This window comes from Eumetopias jubatus, unplaced genomic scaffold (assembly GCF_037043125.1).
Source record: "Eumetopias jubatus isolate StellerSeaLion01/CBP00866 unplaced genomic scaffold, mEumJub1_p1.0 scaffold_2, whole genome shotgun sequence".
Taxonomy (NCBI): Eukaryota; Metazoa; Chordata; class Mammalia; order Carnivora; family Otariidae; genus Eumetopias; species Eumetopias jubatus.
In genome coordinates, this window is record NW_028274808.1 from 80,667,710 (window position 1) to 80,682,855 (window position 15,146).

At 41.5% G+C, this 15,146-nt stretch overlaps 1 protein-coding gene across 6 annotated transcripts in view; it reads left to right on the forward strand.

Moving 5' to 3' along the window:
• Positions 1-11,307: 11,307 nt before the first annotated feature.
• The window catches only part of SLC10A7 (solute carrier family 10 member 7), a 256,149-nt gene continuing 252,310 nt past the window's right edge, over positions 11,308-15,146 (forward strand). For all 6 annotated transcript variants that reach the window (XM_028125283.2, XM_028125288.2, XM_028125287.2 and 3 more), the window contains exon 1: positions 11,308-11,628. In XM_028125283.2, the coding sequence (XP_027981084.1) occupies positions 11,529-11,628 (100 nt within the window). In that variant the 5' untranslated portion in view covers positions 11,308-11,528. The remainder of the gene's footprint in view (positions 11,629-15,146) is intronic.

A 15,146-nucleotide genomic window follows, 5' to 3' on the forward strand; every position in this document is an offset into this window, starting at 1 on the left:
CCTCCATTATTTACTGTGCTTCCCAATAGCTTATCATCCACTGCTGTCTACTCTCCTCTTTGTCCTTAATTTCCTGAGACAGATTTCCACTTAAGAGACTGAGAAACTATTAGGTGGAGAGTTTCCACAAACCACGGGAGCATAAGGTCTTCTGCAAAGAGACACATTCACAGACTATGGGTTAAGGAAAGAAAGTAGCATTACGTCTTCCACGCTGACAAACCCAGTTGCTATCAGTGTGAAGAGGGCATAATGACCTTTGAATTGAGGGAATCTACATGCATAACTCTCATTAACGCAAATACAATAGAAGCTAAGTGCCTAAATTCCTGTGCAGGAGAAAAGAGAAGTGACTATACTCCTAGTCTAATGTAAATCATGACCTCCTATATTGGAGTTGGAATTTTCATAACTGTTTAATATTAGTCTGTGTGTTGTTCTTTATCAAAGAATAAAATAGTACTCTATCTCTGTAAAATGTTTTAGCAACACTCCGAGAAGCTGATTACCATATATTTATTTTGGAAATTAGCTAGCTAGCTACAATATGTTTTCAAATTAAGCATGTATTGGTAGTATTCTGTTGTAATTGGCAAGACCACTATGTATCTTTATCGTCGCTATATTTAGTATACAGGAAAATAACTCAGCATTTTCTTTCATGGTAACATTTTGGGGCTAAAAATATTCATTAGCATAAAAGTATTCTCCAATCAAAACTATTGCTCTTAAATATACATCTGTTTGAAGGTTACATGACATGTCAAGAATTATGTCCTTATGGATTTTTCATTTAAATTGTAATTACTTCAAATAATTAAAAAAGCAAACATAAGACTTATTCAACTTCTCAAAAGGAAAATATAAAATCATATCATCATGCCATTGTAATTTTCACAAATCATCCACCAGTGATAAATGAATTATACGGGTTGACTATTGAACAAACAATTCCATCTAAATTAGGTTTCTATACATCGCTGGGAGGGCTTTTTATTTAACGGAGTTCTACACTTCCAATTTCTTTATAAGTCCATGCTAAGACTTGAGTTCTCCCTCTCTCTCTCTTTTTAAAGATTTTATTTTTAAGTAATCTCTACACCCAAAGTGGGGCTTGACCTCACAACCCTGACATCAAGAGTTGCATGCTCCACTGACTGAGCCAGCCAAGTAGCTCAAGACTTGAGAAGTTCTTGATGGAGAGTGTGGGAGTTGGTTGAGTTAAAAGCATCATAAAGACAGGAAAGAGTTGGTAAAATCTGGGTGAAGTATGACAGTATAGGTAGCCAACTTGGAGAATTGGAAAGGAACCAGTTGTTTAATCAGGAACCTAAGAATTAATAGGGGCTAAATTTTAACCTTTTCATTTGTTTTTCATCCATCACTCACTTCATGTTATTAGATATTTATTAGATTCAAAGACTCTTTGCCTGGTATATACTTTGTTACTCAAGCCCATACTTATCATGGGAGACATTTATGCCATGTCTACACTAAACGCTCATCTGCATATGACCCGAAACACCTGGTTTGGCTGTGTCAACACAGTAAACACTCAGAATATATGCTCCCAACAACTGAATAGACAGGGTGATATGGAACTGAAACAAATAAATTAATACAGGAAAATTTTAACTTCCGACGCATGGTATAATAACAGAGGTAAATCCTGCTTTTTTCTCTCTACATTACATCCTCTGATTCTGCACCAATTATTCCAGTCAATAAACAGAGCAAATGTTTGTTATATCTCATGGTACTATGTGGATGTCAGGGAAAAAACCAAAAGAACAAAAAAACACAATCCTTATTGTTAAGGATTGTTAAGAAGCTTCTAATATAGTATAGGAAAATAGGTACACAAATAGCTTTAATGTAATTGCAACAAGGGAGGAAATGCACACAGGGAAATATTATTTCTGGCTCAAGAGAGCAGGAAAAGCTTTCATAGAAGTTGCACAATTTGATGTGGGTCAAGATATAAGGGAGAAAGTATCACAATATTTTTTGACACTGGTTATGTTTCTGACATATTTACTTATCATCATAACGGCCCATAAAGGTAGATATGACAATTACCCCCCATTTTCAGATGTGGAAACTAAGGCTAAGGAATGTCAAGTGACTTTTCCAGAGTCACCTGGGAATAGCCGTAAGTAATAGAGTCAAGATTTTAACCTGGGCATTTGGATGCTTGGAGATATATTCTTTTTTTTTTTTTTTTTTTTTTTTAATTTATTTGACAGAGAGAGACACAGTGAGAGAGGAAACACAAGCAGGGGGAGTGGGAGAGGGAGAAGTGAGAAGCAGGCTTCCCGCTGAGCAGGGAGCCCGATGTGGGGCTCTATCTCAGGACCCTGGGACCATGACCTGAGCCAAAGCAGATGCTTAATGACTGAGCCACCCAGGCGCCCCTTGGAGATATATTCTTATCACTAAGGTCCACTCCCTGAAGTTCTGAGGTCAAACTTATTTAAGTTTGAAGCCTGAATCTGCCATTTATTGGTCATGGGGAAAATTTAGCTTATCTTTCTTCATTTTCCCATCTGTAGTATGAGGAAAATAATTCTTGTCATAGTTTAAATGGCAAACTACCACTGGGGAGTTACCAGGAGAAGAAAACCTGGCTGGCCACTAAGAAATTACTTACTGGGGTGGTTTCATTACTATTCAGGGCCTGTTTCCCAGTTTTATAGGCTCAGAAGTTTGGCCCTGTCAGCATCGCACAGCTGACCAAATTCAGGGAGGCTCTCATGAACACAAAACCTATTGTGTGCCAGGCACCAGGTAGGAAGATATGAAATATTACCTGAGCAGAGAAGTGGTGTTATTAGAGTTATAGAGACGGAGAGATCAGTTATGTAGAGCCAATTGCAATGGTCCAGGTAAAAGGAAATGAACAATTGAACTAGGGTAGTACTAAAATGAACAGGAAGGGTTGCACACAAGTAAGTACATTTTGGAGAAAAAAAATTAATCTTGGTGAATGATTAATTATAGACTAGGAAAGGAAGAAATCAAGAGTAATGCTGTGGTTGGAGTGTGGATAACTGGAAAGTGAGGATGCAGGGCTCAATCCCAGGACCCATGGGGCTCAATCCCAGGACCCATGGGGCACAATCCCAGGACCCTTGGGGCTCAATCCCAGGACCCTTGGGGCTCAATCCCAGGACCCATGGGGCTCAATCCCAGGACCCTTGGGGCTCAATCCCAGGATCCATGGGGCTCAATCCCAGGACCCTTGGGGCTCAATCCCCGGACCCTTGGGGCTCAATCCCAGGATCCATGGTGCTCAATCCCAGGACCTATGGGGCTCAATCCCAGGACCCTTGGGGCTCAATCCCAGGATCCACGGGGCTCAATCCCAGGATCTATGGGGCTCAATCCCAGGACCCTTGGGGCTCAATCCCAGGATCCATGGGGCTCAATCCCAGGAGCCTGGGAACATGACCTGAGCCAAAGGCAGATGTTTAACCCACAGAGCCACCCAGGCACCCCGAGAACTGTACTCTTAAAAAAGAAGTAGCTGGTTCATGTTTTAAGCCTCTGTTTTGGGGTGGTTTGTTACATGGTGATAGATAATTAGAATATAGAGCTAGTCAATGCAATATCTCTTCTTTTGGATCTGTCTTTATGTAGTGCTTTATGTATCCCTTAAAGAAATCCTAAACCATAATATAGAAACAATCTTTTTAAAGGACAAATTGTCATTTCCCAGGTTAATACAGTCTGGGGATATAGAGGCTTTGCTGTGCTCTAAATTCCTCCAAACCTCAGCTGCTTGAGGGCAAAAAGATTTTATCTTCCCTCCCATCTTTATAGAAAGGGTCAATATTTATCTTCTCAAGTACTCAAGTTAGCCACTGTATGAATTTCCTATAGCCCCCATAACAAATTATCATAAATTTAGTAGGTTAAAACCACATAAATTTCTTATCCTACTGTTTTATAGGTCAGAAATCTGAAATAGGTCTTACTGGGCTGAAACTAAAGTGTTGGCAGGGCTGCCTACTTCTGGAGGCTGCTGGGGGCTGGAAGGGGTATCTCCCTGCCTTCTCCAGCTGTCAGAGGCTGCCTACATTTCTTGGCTCATGGACCCCTTCTAGTCATCTCATCACTTTAAATTCTACTTCCATTTCACATCTCCTTCTCTGACTCCTGCAGCCCTCTTCCATCTTTTAAAGACCCTTGTGATTAAAAAAAAAAAAAAAAAAGACCCTTGTGATTACATTGGGCCTACCTGGATAACCCAGAATATTCTTCCTATTTTAAGGTCCTTAAGCTAATTACAACTACAAAGTCCCTTTTTGCCATGTAAAGTAACATAGTCAAGGTTCCAGGGATTAGGAAGTCGACATTTTTTGGCAGAGGTCTATCATTGGCATAACGACCTATCATTATTATGACCTATCATCATTATGACCTATCATAATCCCTATCTCTCCTTCATTAATAAGGTTTCCCTTTCTAATGGATCATTTTATCAGCATATGGAAATGCTCTAATACCACTCATCCTCAAAAGAAGAAACTCCTCTTTGACCCACATCTCTCCACAGTTCCCAGATAATTGCTGTGCTCAACAGCATAACAAAACTTCTTGACTGAATTGTCTATGCTCACTGTAGCCTCTTTTCAACTTTTTCCCATTTGGCTTGAGTATTAGGCCTCTATTACTGTGTAATGAGCTACCCCCCCAAATTTCCCATCTTAAAACAGCAAACATGATTTATCTCACAGTTTTTATGGGTCATAAATCTGGGCATGGTTTAGCTGGCTGCCACAGGCTGCTGTCAAGGTGGAGGCCAGGCCAGCAGCCTTGACACTCTATTGAAGGATCCACTTCCAAGCCTTAGGTTCCGACTGGCTGTAGGGGGGAGAGATCACCTCCTCGCCACTGGGCCTCTTGATAGTAGCTTACCTTATGGCAGCTGGCCTCCCTCAGCAAAGAAACAAGCTAAAGAGAAGATCCCAGACAGAAGCCACAGTTTTTTTTTTTTGTTTGTTTTGTTTTGTTTTTTGAAATCTAGTTTTGGAAGGGCCATGTAATCACTTCTGTCATAGTCTATAAGTCCACTATTATAGGCTGAATTGTGTCCTCCCAAAATTCATATGTTGAATTCCCAACCTCCAGTACCTGGGAGTATAATCTTTTGGAGATAAGGCCTTTAAAGGGTGACTAAGTTAAAATGAGACCATTAGGGTGGGGCTCTAATCCTACATGACTAGTGTCCTTATGAGAAGAGGAAAAAGACACCAGGGATGTGTGGGCACACAGAGAAAAGATGGTGTGCAGAGGCAGCAAGGGGGCAGTCATCTGCAAGCCAAGGAGAGTGAAACCAACCCTGCCAGCACCTTGATCTTGAACTTCCAGTTTTTCCAGAACCGTGAGAAAATAAATTTTAAGTCACTCACTCTGACCTATAGAATGTGTAGATCATGGTATGTTAGACTAAGGAATGTGGATTTTATTCTACAGTATATATGAAGCCATTGAAGATCTTTGAGTAGAGCATGGCTGTATGTCTGAAAAGAGGGTGAGATCTCTGGAGGGTGGTAGTTCACCTGTCTTTTTTTATTGTGACTCTTTTCAGTACACACTGACTCTCTGGGTAATTTTATCCAATCCCATAGCTTTAAAGACCACTCATGCCAATGACTCCTACATTTTTTCTCTAGCCCTGACCTCACTCTGAACTGTTTAGCCAACTGGCTAATCTCCAGGTGAATTTTACACAGGCATCTCAGGGCTGTCTCAAAATAAATCTTGATTTTCCTTACTAAATTTGCTCTTCCCTATCTTTTTCATCTTTGCAAATGATACCAACATTTACCCAACCAGTGGATTTAGCTAAACCTTAGGAGTCATCCTGAGTCATCTAAACCTAATCCAGCAGCAAATGTTGTCTCTGCCTCTGTAACATACCTGGAAATGATCTACCTTTCTTCCTCGCCATTACCACTTGTCTCTCCTGTGCAGGCCAACAAGAGCTCTCCCTTCAACCACTCCAAAAGCCTCCTAACTGGTTTCCCTTCTTCTTCTTTAAAGCTCCTGCCCCCCACAACAGCCAATATGTTCTTTCCTTGCTTAAAATTTTCCTATTGCTTCCCACCACAGTTAAATAAAATCTACATTTCATAACCACCTAGGGTCTACAAACACATACATGATCTGGATGATCTGGCCCCTGCTCTTCCCACTCATTCCCCCTCCCCTGCAACACACTACATTCTGTCATATTGGCCTTCCTTTCTATTCCTTTAACATGCCATAGTAGGCAGAATAACAGTCCCCAAAGATGGCTCCATTCTAATCCCCAGAACCTGTGAATATGTTATTTTACATGGCCAAAGGGACTTTGCAGTTGTGATTAAAGGAGGGATCTCAAGATGGAGACATTGTGAACCCAGAGAACCCATCATAATCAGAAGGGTCTTTATAAGTGAAAGAGGGAAGCAGAGAGTGTGTCAGAATGATTCGTCATGAGAAAAACTGGGTGGGCAGTTGCTGACTTTGAAGATGAAGGGAGCCAAAAGCCAAGGACTGCAAGTAGCCCCTAGAAGCAGGAAAAGGAAATAGATTCTCCTCTAGAAACCCAGAAAAGAGTGCAGACCTGCTGATATGCTGATTTTAGCCCAGTGAGATCCATTTTTTACTTCTGAGCTCCAGAACTGTGAGATGACACATTTGTGTTGTTTCAAACCACTAAGTTGAGGTAACTTGCTAACAGCCACAGTAGAAAACTAATACACATGCCAAGATCATCCTACCTTAGGGAAGTAACTTAGGTTGTTCACCAATTGTTCTCTCTGCCTTGAAGCGCTCATCTTCCAAATATTGGCATTGTGGACATTTTCCCAACATTTGGGTCTCTGCTAAAATTGCATGCCTTCAGAAAGGCCTTCTCCCACCACTCAGAGTAGCTTCCTTGTTACTCTATCATGTGACTTGTTTTCTTTTCATCATGGCATTTATCACTACTTATTCCTTTTCTTTTTATGCAATTATTGGAATACAGAAGCAAAGCTGAACGCTTGTCTCTCACTTTTCCTTGTAACCCGAATATCCAGAATAATGCCTCGCAAAAGGAGCTCAATAAATATTTGTTGAATAAATGAGTAACCGAGCATCTGTTCCGTGCAAGGCAATGTATATACACTATCCCACCAAACCTTTTCAACAGCCTGATGAGTTAGAATTCCTATCAACATTTTATTAAACATAAAGTCCGTGAGAGTAAGATGTACCCCTGTTTTGGCATATAGTAAACATCCATAAGTATTAGAAGTAAGCAAACCATCTTCAAAGAGACTGAGTAACCAATGTGAGTAACAAATTTAAAAGTAAATATTTGCTACATTAATGACTATGGCTTCCATAAGCTATTGTTGAAGAATCCAGGAACTATAGCAACTGTGTTTTCATGAGCTCAAACCTTCATTTTACCTGCCTTCAGGCATCTCTCCTTATATGCCTAGGTGGCCTTGCACACAAGATATAAACTAAATTTAAAATCTGTTCCCCAAATCTGCTTTGTAAAGATTCCCCGGCTGAGTGAATGGCACTGGCATCTATCTGAAAGACATTCTGGGAGTCATTTTAGACTGCTTCCCCATTCCCCTAGAGATGACTGGTTATTTGTTAATTCTTTCGGCTTAACAGTTTTTATACGAATTGTCTTTCCCAGCTCCGTTCACTTAGTCACTTCTTCCTGAACTATTTGTGGAGAGACTGCTTCTTAAGGAATTTTCCCAGCACACTAGACATATCATCACTAGCCAGTCTAAAATCCTTCAGTGGCTTCCTAAGTATTTAATAAAATCTGAATCCCCGGCGATGACATGAGAGGTCATATGTGATTTGTACCCTGCCCAGTTCTCTCTACTCTTTCCACATCACTCTCCCTTCACTGACTCATCTAGCTATCTTGGTCTTTGAATTCCATGGTGTCAAGCTCTTCCTTGCTGAGTAATAGCTTTCTCCCACCTGCCTGCTCATCCTTCTGATCTCAGGAGGCTTTCCCCAATCTAGATTATTCACAACATCCTGTTCCTTTCTGATGGTAATTTGTAATTACATGTTTGTTTACATCTGTCTCCTCTACTAGATTATAAACTCCTGAGGGCAGGTTTTGTCTTTTTTTTGTTCATAACTGAATGCACAACACTGACACATGCTGGCACATAGTGGAGACCATTAAATATTTGTTCAACATACAAATATAATATTTATTGAACAAAGAGCATTTCTCATGTGTCTTTTAGAGACGTGTGCTTCCACATGTACATTTTCATTGGGATGATGTCAGGTGAATTGGCAGGGGTAATAAAGAGAAAAAACTAAGGTGAAGAGACAGAGGGAGGGAAAAAAATGACAGGAAAAAAATAAATGAAAGAGAAAGGGGATAGAATTATTGAAGAAAGAGTAATGGAAGAAAGAGAGGGCAGGAAGGGGTTTGTAGTAGGTTGAACAGTGGGCACACCAAAAACAGGTCCATATCTAATCCCTGGAATCTGTGAATGATTCCATTTCTAGTTTTCTAGAGTTGCCAGAACAAAGTACTGCAAACTGGGTGGCTTGAAACAACAGAAATTTATTCTCCCACAGTTCAGGCCAGAATTCTGGAATCAAGATGTCAGCAGGGTTGGTTCCTTCTGGGGGCTTTGAGGGAAAAATCTGTTCTATGTCTCTCTCCCAGCTTCTGGTGGTTGTTTCCAAGGCAGAACCTTTGGCATTCCTCAGCTTGTGGACACATCACTCCAGTCTTCTGCTTTCATCTTCATGTAACTTTCTCCTCCTCATGTCTCTTTTGTGTGTCACCACATGTTCTCCTTATAAGGAGACCTTAAGTGGATTTGTGCCCCATCTTAATCCAGTATGACCTCAACTAATTACATCTGCAAGACTCAATTTCAAATAAGATCACATTTGGAGGCTCCAGGTGCACATAAATATTTGGGGGACATATTCAACAGAGTACAATCACCTAATTTGGAAAAAGGATATTTTCAGGTGTAATTAAGGATCTTAAAATGAGATCATTCTGGATTATCTGGGTGGGCTCTAAATTCAATGGCAAATGTCTTTATAAGACACACACAGAAGAGGAGACATAGAAGAGAGGAGGCAGTGTGAAGACAGAGGCAGAGACTGGAGTGATGTAGCCACCAGCCAGACACACAGAGGAGAAGGTGGTGGGAAGATGGGGGGCAGAGATTGGAGTGATATGGCCATAAGGAAAGAAGCCAAGTTAGCCAACAACCACCAGAAGCTGGAAGAGGCAAAAAACGATTCTCTCTCTAGAGCCTCCAGAGGAAATATGGCCTTGCCAACACCTTGACTTTGGACTTTTGGTTTCCAGAGCTACGAGAAAACAGATTTGTTATTTTAAGGCATCCAGTTTTAGGTATTTCTTAGGGTAGTCATGGGAAACTAATATAGGTCTTACAGTAACAGAACAGAAATTGCAGCACTCTATATTTTCCTTTAAGTATCATTAAAAACCAAAAACCTTTCCATGAGTTAGATTCTGCTGTAAACAGATCAAACAGCTCTTAGTAAATAGGAATTTGCATTTGCAAATTTTATGGCTGTTTAGCCATAAAATTAAACTGGCCCAATTCTCTGTAATCATAACATTTAATGATTTTTTTTTTAAATACAAGAGCATATCGTCAATGGCTGAAAATAATTGTGTTGTAAACTATCTTTCATCTCCACTTATCTGGTGACTGCCTGATAATTATCAGGTTTCATCACATCTCATGTGCTTTCTTTTCCATTTTCAGGCTGTTTAATGTCATCTATGTCTTCCTATTAAGTTCTTTTTATCTTGAGTTTCACTTTTTGTCATTCTGCCTGATGTAATAATTAGATGACACTCTACACTGTGTAACCTACAACTGGTAGCATAACTGCAAAAACTGGCTTAGTTTTTGGACAGCAAGTCATGTCAACAAGATAAAGCTAAATAAGTAGAGGAAATTACCAAATGAGTCTCTTTCAATCTCCAAATAAATTCAGAATTAAAGGCTGGCATCACTGAACAATCCTAGAAGTCTCTTCCAAACCTGAGGTTCCACAGTTAGACACCACACTACTTCAAAATGTCAGATAGTATTTTATTTGTTCATTTATTTTGGTGCATACCGGGGAGAAGCTGAAGCTCCTGCTGGGTCTAGGAGTAAAAAGTCCATTCATGAAATAATCAATGTCAGTGGTTGCTAGAAAACCTCAAGGGAGAAACTGGGGGACACATAGAATCCAGCACGAGGGCCAATGGAAGGCGGGAGCTCCCCTCTATATTAGGCTCATTTTTTTTTTTTTTTTGCCTTGAGGTCCTTGGCCCCCTTCCCACAGTTGTCCTGCTGCTTGGGTGGGCAGGCCCTGAGGGTCAAGCAAGAGCGTGCACTCGCGAACCCTGTAGACTCCCCTGCTCGGACCCCACCCTGCCTATCCTCAGCTTCGCTGGGAGGGAGCTTGAGCACTCATCACTGCCCCCGAAGGAAGACCTGGTCCCCTGCTCCCGGGAGAGACTGAACCCTTGCAGACCTCCCCACTCCCGGGGGCCTGCGTGGTCTCGGGCCTCGGGGCCTCGGGTCCAACAAGCCACAGACCTGGCTGGTCCCAACCGCCCTCCCGGGATGCAGAGGATGCTGGAAGGCAGGGGTCCTGCGGACTTGGGTGTTAGGTGAACGTCCAATTTTCAACCCATCCTCGGGGCTAAAACTCCCCAAAAGAAGGAGCCGTCTTCCCGCGCTGACATCGGAGCGCCTCTTAACTCCTGGGACTGCCGCGGAGAACCTGGAGACCAAGAGTGGCCTTCCCTTCCCCCGGCGCACACGTCAACGCCGGCGTCGGGGAAGCGTCGTAATGCCCCGAAGAAGCGCGCCACAAAAAAAAACCCCTGAACCCCGCCGCCGCAGCTGCCAACGGAGAAATCCCTGCCCGGAGTCCATGCTAACCTTTCCCGCAAGTTCATGGCGAAGCAAAAAAAAGTTTCTCCATGGATGTGCTCCAGGGGCGCGGGCAGCTGTGCCTAAAGGTTTGTCGGAGCGGGACCCTCGATAAGGCTGGGTGGTTGTGAAGTCTAACGTCGCTCCGAACACCAGTCATTCCTTAGGTTCCGCAGGTCCTGGCGGTGGCGTCTATCAGCCCCACCAGGCAGCCAGTTTCTTTTATCTGATCGCCTGCCTTGGCCGACTTGGGCCGTGTCCGCTCCAGAGCATTTGTGCTTGGGAGCGGCGGATAGAGCGGCCGTGGCAATGTGCGCGTCTACTATGAGGCGCGTGGTAGTGATGGCGGCGCTCAGTGAGACTTTCCTGTCACTGGATACTACTACTCCCAGCCCTCCTCAAAGCCGCCGGAGCAACCCCCTGGTCTTTAGTTTACAAGTGGCAATTTGACTTGCCCTGCTGCATGTCTGGAGGGACCGTGGAAAGTGTGGAGACGCCCCGGGGATTAAGCGATCGCAGCTTAAAAAGAAAAAAAGCCAAACAAATAAACAAAACCCACCCACCCTAACAAACATGAGGCTGCTGGAGAGAATGAGGAAAGAATGGTTCATGATTGGAATAGTGCTGGCTATCGCTGGAGCTAAACTGGAGCCATCTATAGGGGTGAATGGGGGTAAGTGCTGCACCTCTGAACGCTCCATCGCGATTCCCACTTCAAAACTAATTTTCGAGCCGGGAAAGGAGGGGGAGACCGTAGTTGGGAAGTGGCTAGTTCTCTCAAGGGCACTGACCAGCTCGGGGTGTCATTTGGCCCTTCTGCTGATGTTTTAATTTACCAACCCCAGATTGTAATTAGGAATGGGGCAAAGGAATTTGAACGCAGGTTACCTTTTCCTCGAACAATCAATGAGTATCCTTAGTGTTAAGGAGTGAGCTTACTGAGAGTGAAACTTACTCCTCTTGCCTTCAAAGTAGCATCCTATCCCAAGGGACGCTAGGTTGCCAGGAGTTCCTTATCTATCTTGGCGTGGCCACCATTACCTTGTCTATTTCCGGATCTTCCCCCTTCCCCGCCGCCACGTTTAAAAAAAGGGGGTGGGGGAAGAAAAAGAAAAAGGGATACCCTTCATTCTCCATTTCAGATTTTGTGGCCCACATGTTGCAGAGTGATGATTTGCTGCAATTGCCGCCGCTTCAGAAACTCCCAAGCCGACTGACACGTTGCACTTTTTCATTACAGGACACTACTTCCGTGTGCTGCCAGGACTCAGTTGTTAGTACTCTAACAAATACAGTCTGTGTTAGGCTATGTGTAGTGTGTATTTTGGCAAGGAAATGTAGGCAGGCTAAAATCATACTCAGATTTCTGAATAGTGGGAGCCTTGTAATGTGGAGGTGGGCATTGGTGGAAACGACTGGAAATATTATTAGTCTTTTATTCTCCTCCCTGCCTTTTCACCCTTAGACAATCGTGTCCTCCTTTTCATAAACACTAATTGAACTTCTTCAATTCATTGTCTTTTTGACCTTGTCAGTTCCCACCTTTATTGAGAGTTTTAATAGGTCAGCCATACAACAGGGACAACTAAGGACAGAATTGAGCACACACAATCTTTTAGGAAGTGCTCCGTAGGCTATTTGAAGTTATATATACCTCTTTGTTAAAACATGTTGGAAGTGAATGAAATCTCTCATTGGAGCAGTGGTTCCTTCTACCATCTACCCTCAATTCCTCCATTTAGAAGAAGCTGTAGGGAATATTTTAAAAGGAATTATTTGAACAAAGATTATGAGGATCAAAACTTTTTATTTTATGTTTTTTCCTTCTGTGTTCAACTAGTACAAAATGTGTAGAATACGTAACTGAGAATAAAGCTGATGTTCATCATGGTTTCTCCTTCTGAAGATCTTTGACCTGGCTTCCCTGGGAGCTTTTGGAAAACTTGTGAATGCTGGTATTTCGAGTTCTGTCAAATGAGTACCCTCTGTTCCTGGAGCTAGCTGGATGGGCAGAATTAAAGTTAGAGTGTCTTTGTGGTGATCAGGAACGTACACTTAACTAGCTTCAGTAGCACACATTCTAGCTTACGGTGTTAGATCTCTTATTTGCTCATTGTTAAGGTGTAATTACAGGTATTATCTTTATGTTTAAATCTGCAGGGGCTAGCTTTGGTAAAATGCCTTTTATTTTATAGTCCCAGGATGCTGTGGGAAGAAGGGTTATTGAACGCTGAATCATCTTCCCTAGGGCTTCTTGAAAGCCCTAGGAAAGATGGATTCTGTAATCTTATTTGTTCCTTCTGTCTCTGCTTCTTGAAGTTTTGGTATATTATCGTATCTTAGAAATATTGCCTCTGATTTTTACTGGTACTTATGCCATTAATCCAGGATAATTCACTTCTTTGTTTAATTATAAGAGTAGAATGTTAAGAGCCGAAAGGGACCTTTAAGTATTTTAAGCCAACAAGCTGCTTTTACAGTTGAAGATACTGAGACCTGAGGTCAGGTGACTCATCCTTGGTTAGTTAGCTAGCTCAAGAAAGAGGCACTGGACACCAGGGCTCTCCCTTTTTTTCATACTAGTTGCAAAACCCATACAAATTTTCTTGGCAAAAATAATTTAAAATGAATATTCTAAAGAAGGGCTCTGTGCAATAAAGACATTTTCAGTGCCTCAATTTTAGCTCAAAAGAGCAGAGCAGAATCAGCTAATATTAAATAACAGTGTACTCATGTGATTTGATAACTGTCCATGTGTAAAAATTACTTTTTCCAAAAAATTAGAACAAACGATTGTTTGGGTTTTCCTATATAGGCTGTCAGGCTAAGTTCTTGGTAATTCTGTTGAGCTTTTAATTAACCTTCCCACCTGTGAAACCTCTTAAGTAAAAATAAACCTCCAAATAGTACCAAATAACACTTTCACTTCACAAGTTAAAACAACAAAAATCTAGGATAAGGAGAGGAATGGTTGCTGAAAATGTTTCTATTACATCTTGCTCTTTAGAATGGTCAAAAGCACCTCTTTTTTTTTTTTAAGATTTTATTTATTTATTTGAGAGAGAGCATGAGCTGGGGGAGAGGCAGGTGGAGAGAGAGAGAGGCAGACTTCCCGATGAGCAGGGAGCCCCATTCAATGCAGGACTTGATCCCAGGACATGACCTGAGCTGAAGGCAGATGCTTAACCGACTGAGCCATCCAGGCGCTCCCAAAGCACTTCTTTGTACTTGTAATTTTTATTTTTTTATTTCTATTTTTTTGTACTTATAATTTTTAGTCATAGGTTCCATTTATGGGCTCTGTACACTTGGGAACTGTGATTTCTAGTGCCTTCATATTGACTGAACAATTTTCAATAGAACGGTTTCCTAGACATTCTTTTAAATAGGAAAAGTTTTGGTAGTCTTAAATTTGTTAAGATGTTCACTTCATCTTTACCTGGATCGATACCTTAACGACTACACTTTTTATACTGAAGTGATTTAAGTGCAAGTCCTCCACACTTAAAAATATCATACCTATGATCTGACCTCCCTTTAAAAACAGTCTGTACGGCCAATAGGTGAGTTATGTATCAAAGGAAATTTATAGGTGATGGAAACCTGAAAGTTAGAGATGTCGAGTGACTTTCCAAATGGGAAAAAGCATCACATGTACGAGCCTAGATAATTTAATTCTTAGTTCACTGTCCTTTTTACTCAGGTACATTTCATTTTTAAATATATAGGAGAAGTTGAAAATAGTCGGGGTAAATGTAAATGTGTAGATTCTGAGGTGTTGATAATCTGTTCCAGTCCCAGTGCAAACCCAGGGAAGCCCTGAGCTATGCACACCTTAGAGTTTACCAGAGTCTAACACTGTGCTATTCATTCTTGGGAACAGAAAGGTTTCCTTCTTTGGAAGGACAGAGTAAGTTTCTCATTTCTACCTGCATCTTAATTTAGATTATTGACATTAATAAGACATAAATCCTAAAAGGAAACTGCTTTGTTTTTCCATTAAAAAACATAAGCAGAAACATGTTGAAGCTAAAGTGTGTTTGCATTAGTATCCTATATTAGGTTTAGAAGTGAAATTTACTTGGTGATAAGTAGATTTTATGAAATGGTAACAGTTCCTTGCATTTTTAAGCATTCCAAATCATTTTCTTTAATCTCCCCCAATAAAAAGCATGGATTTGGAGAGCCCCA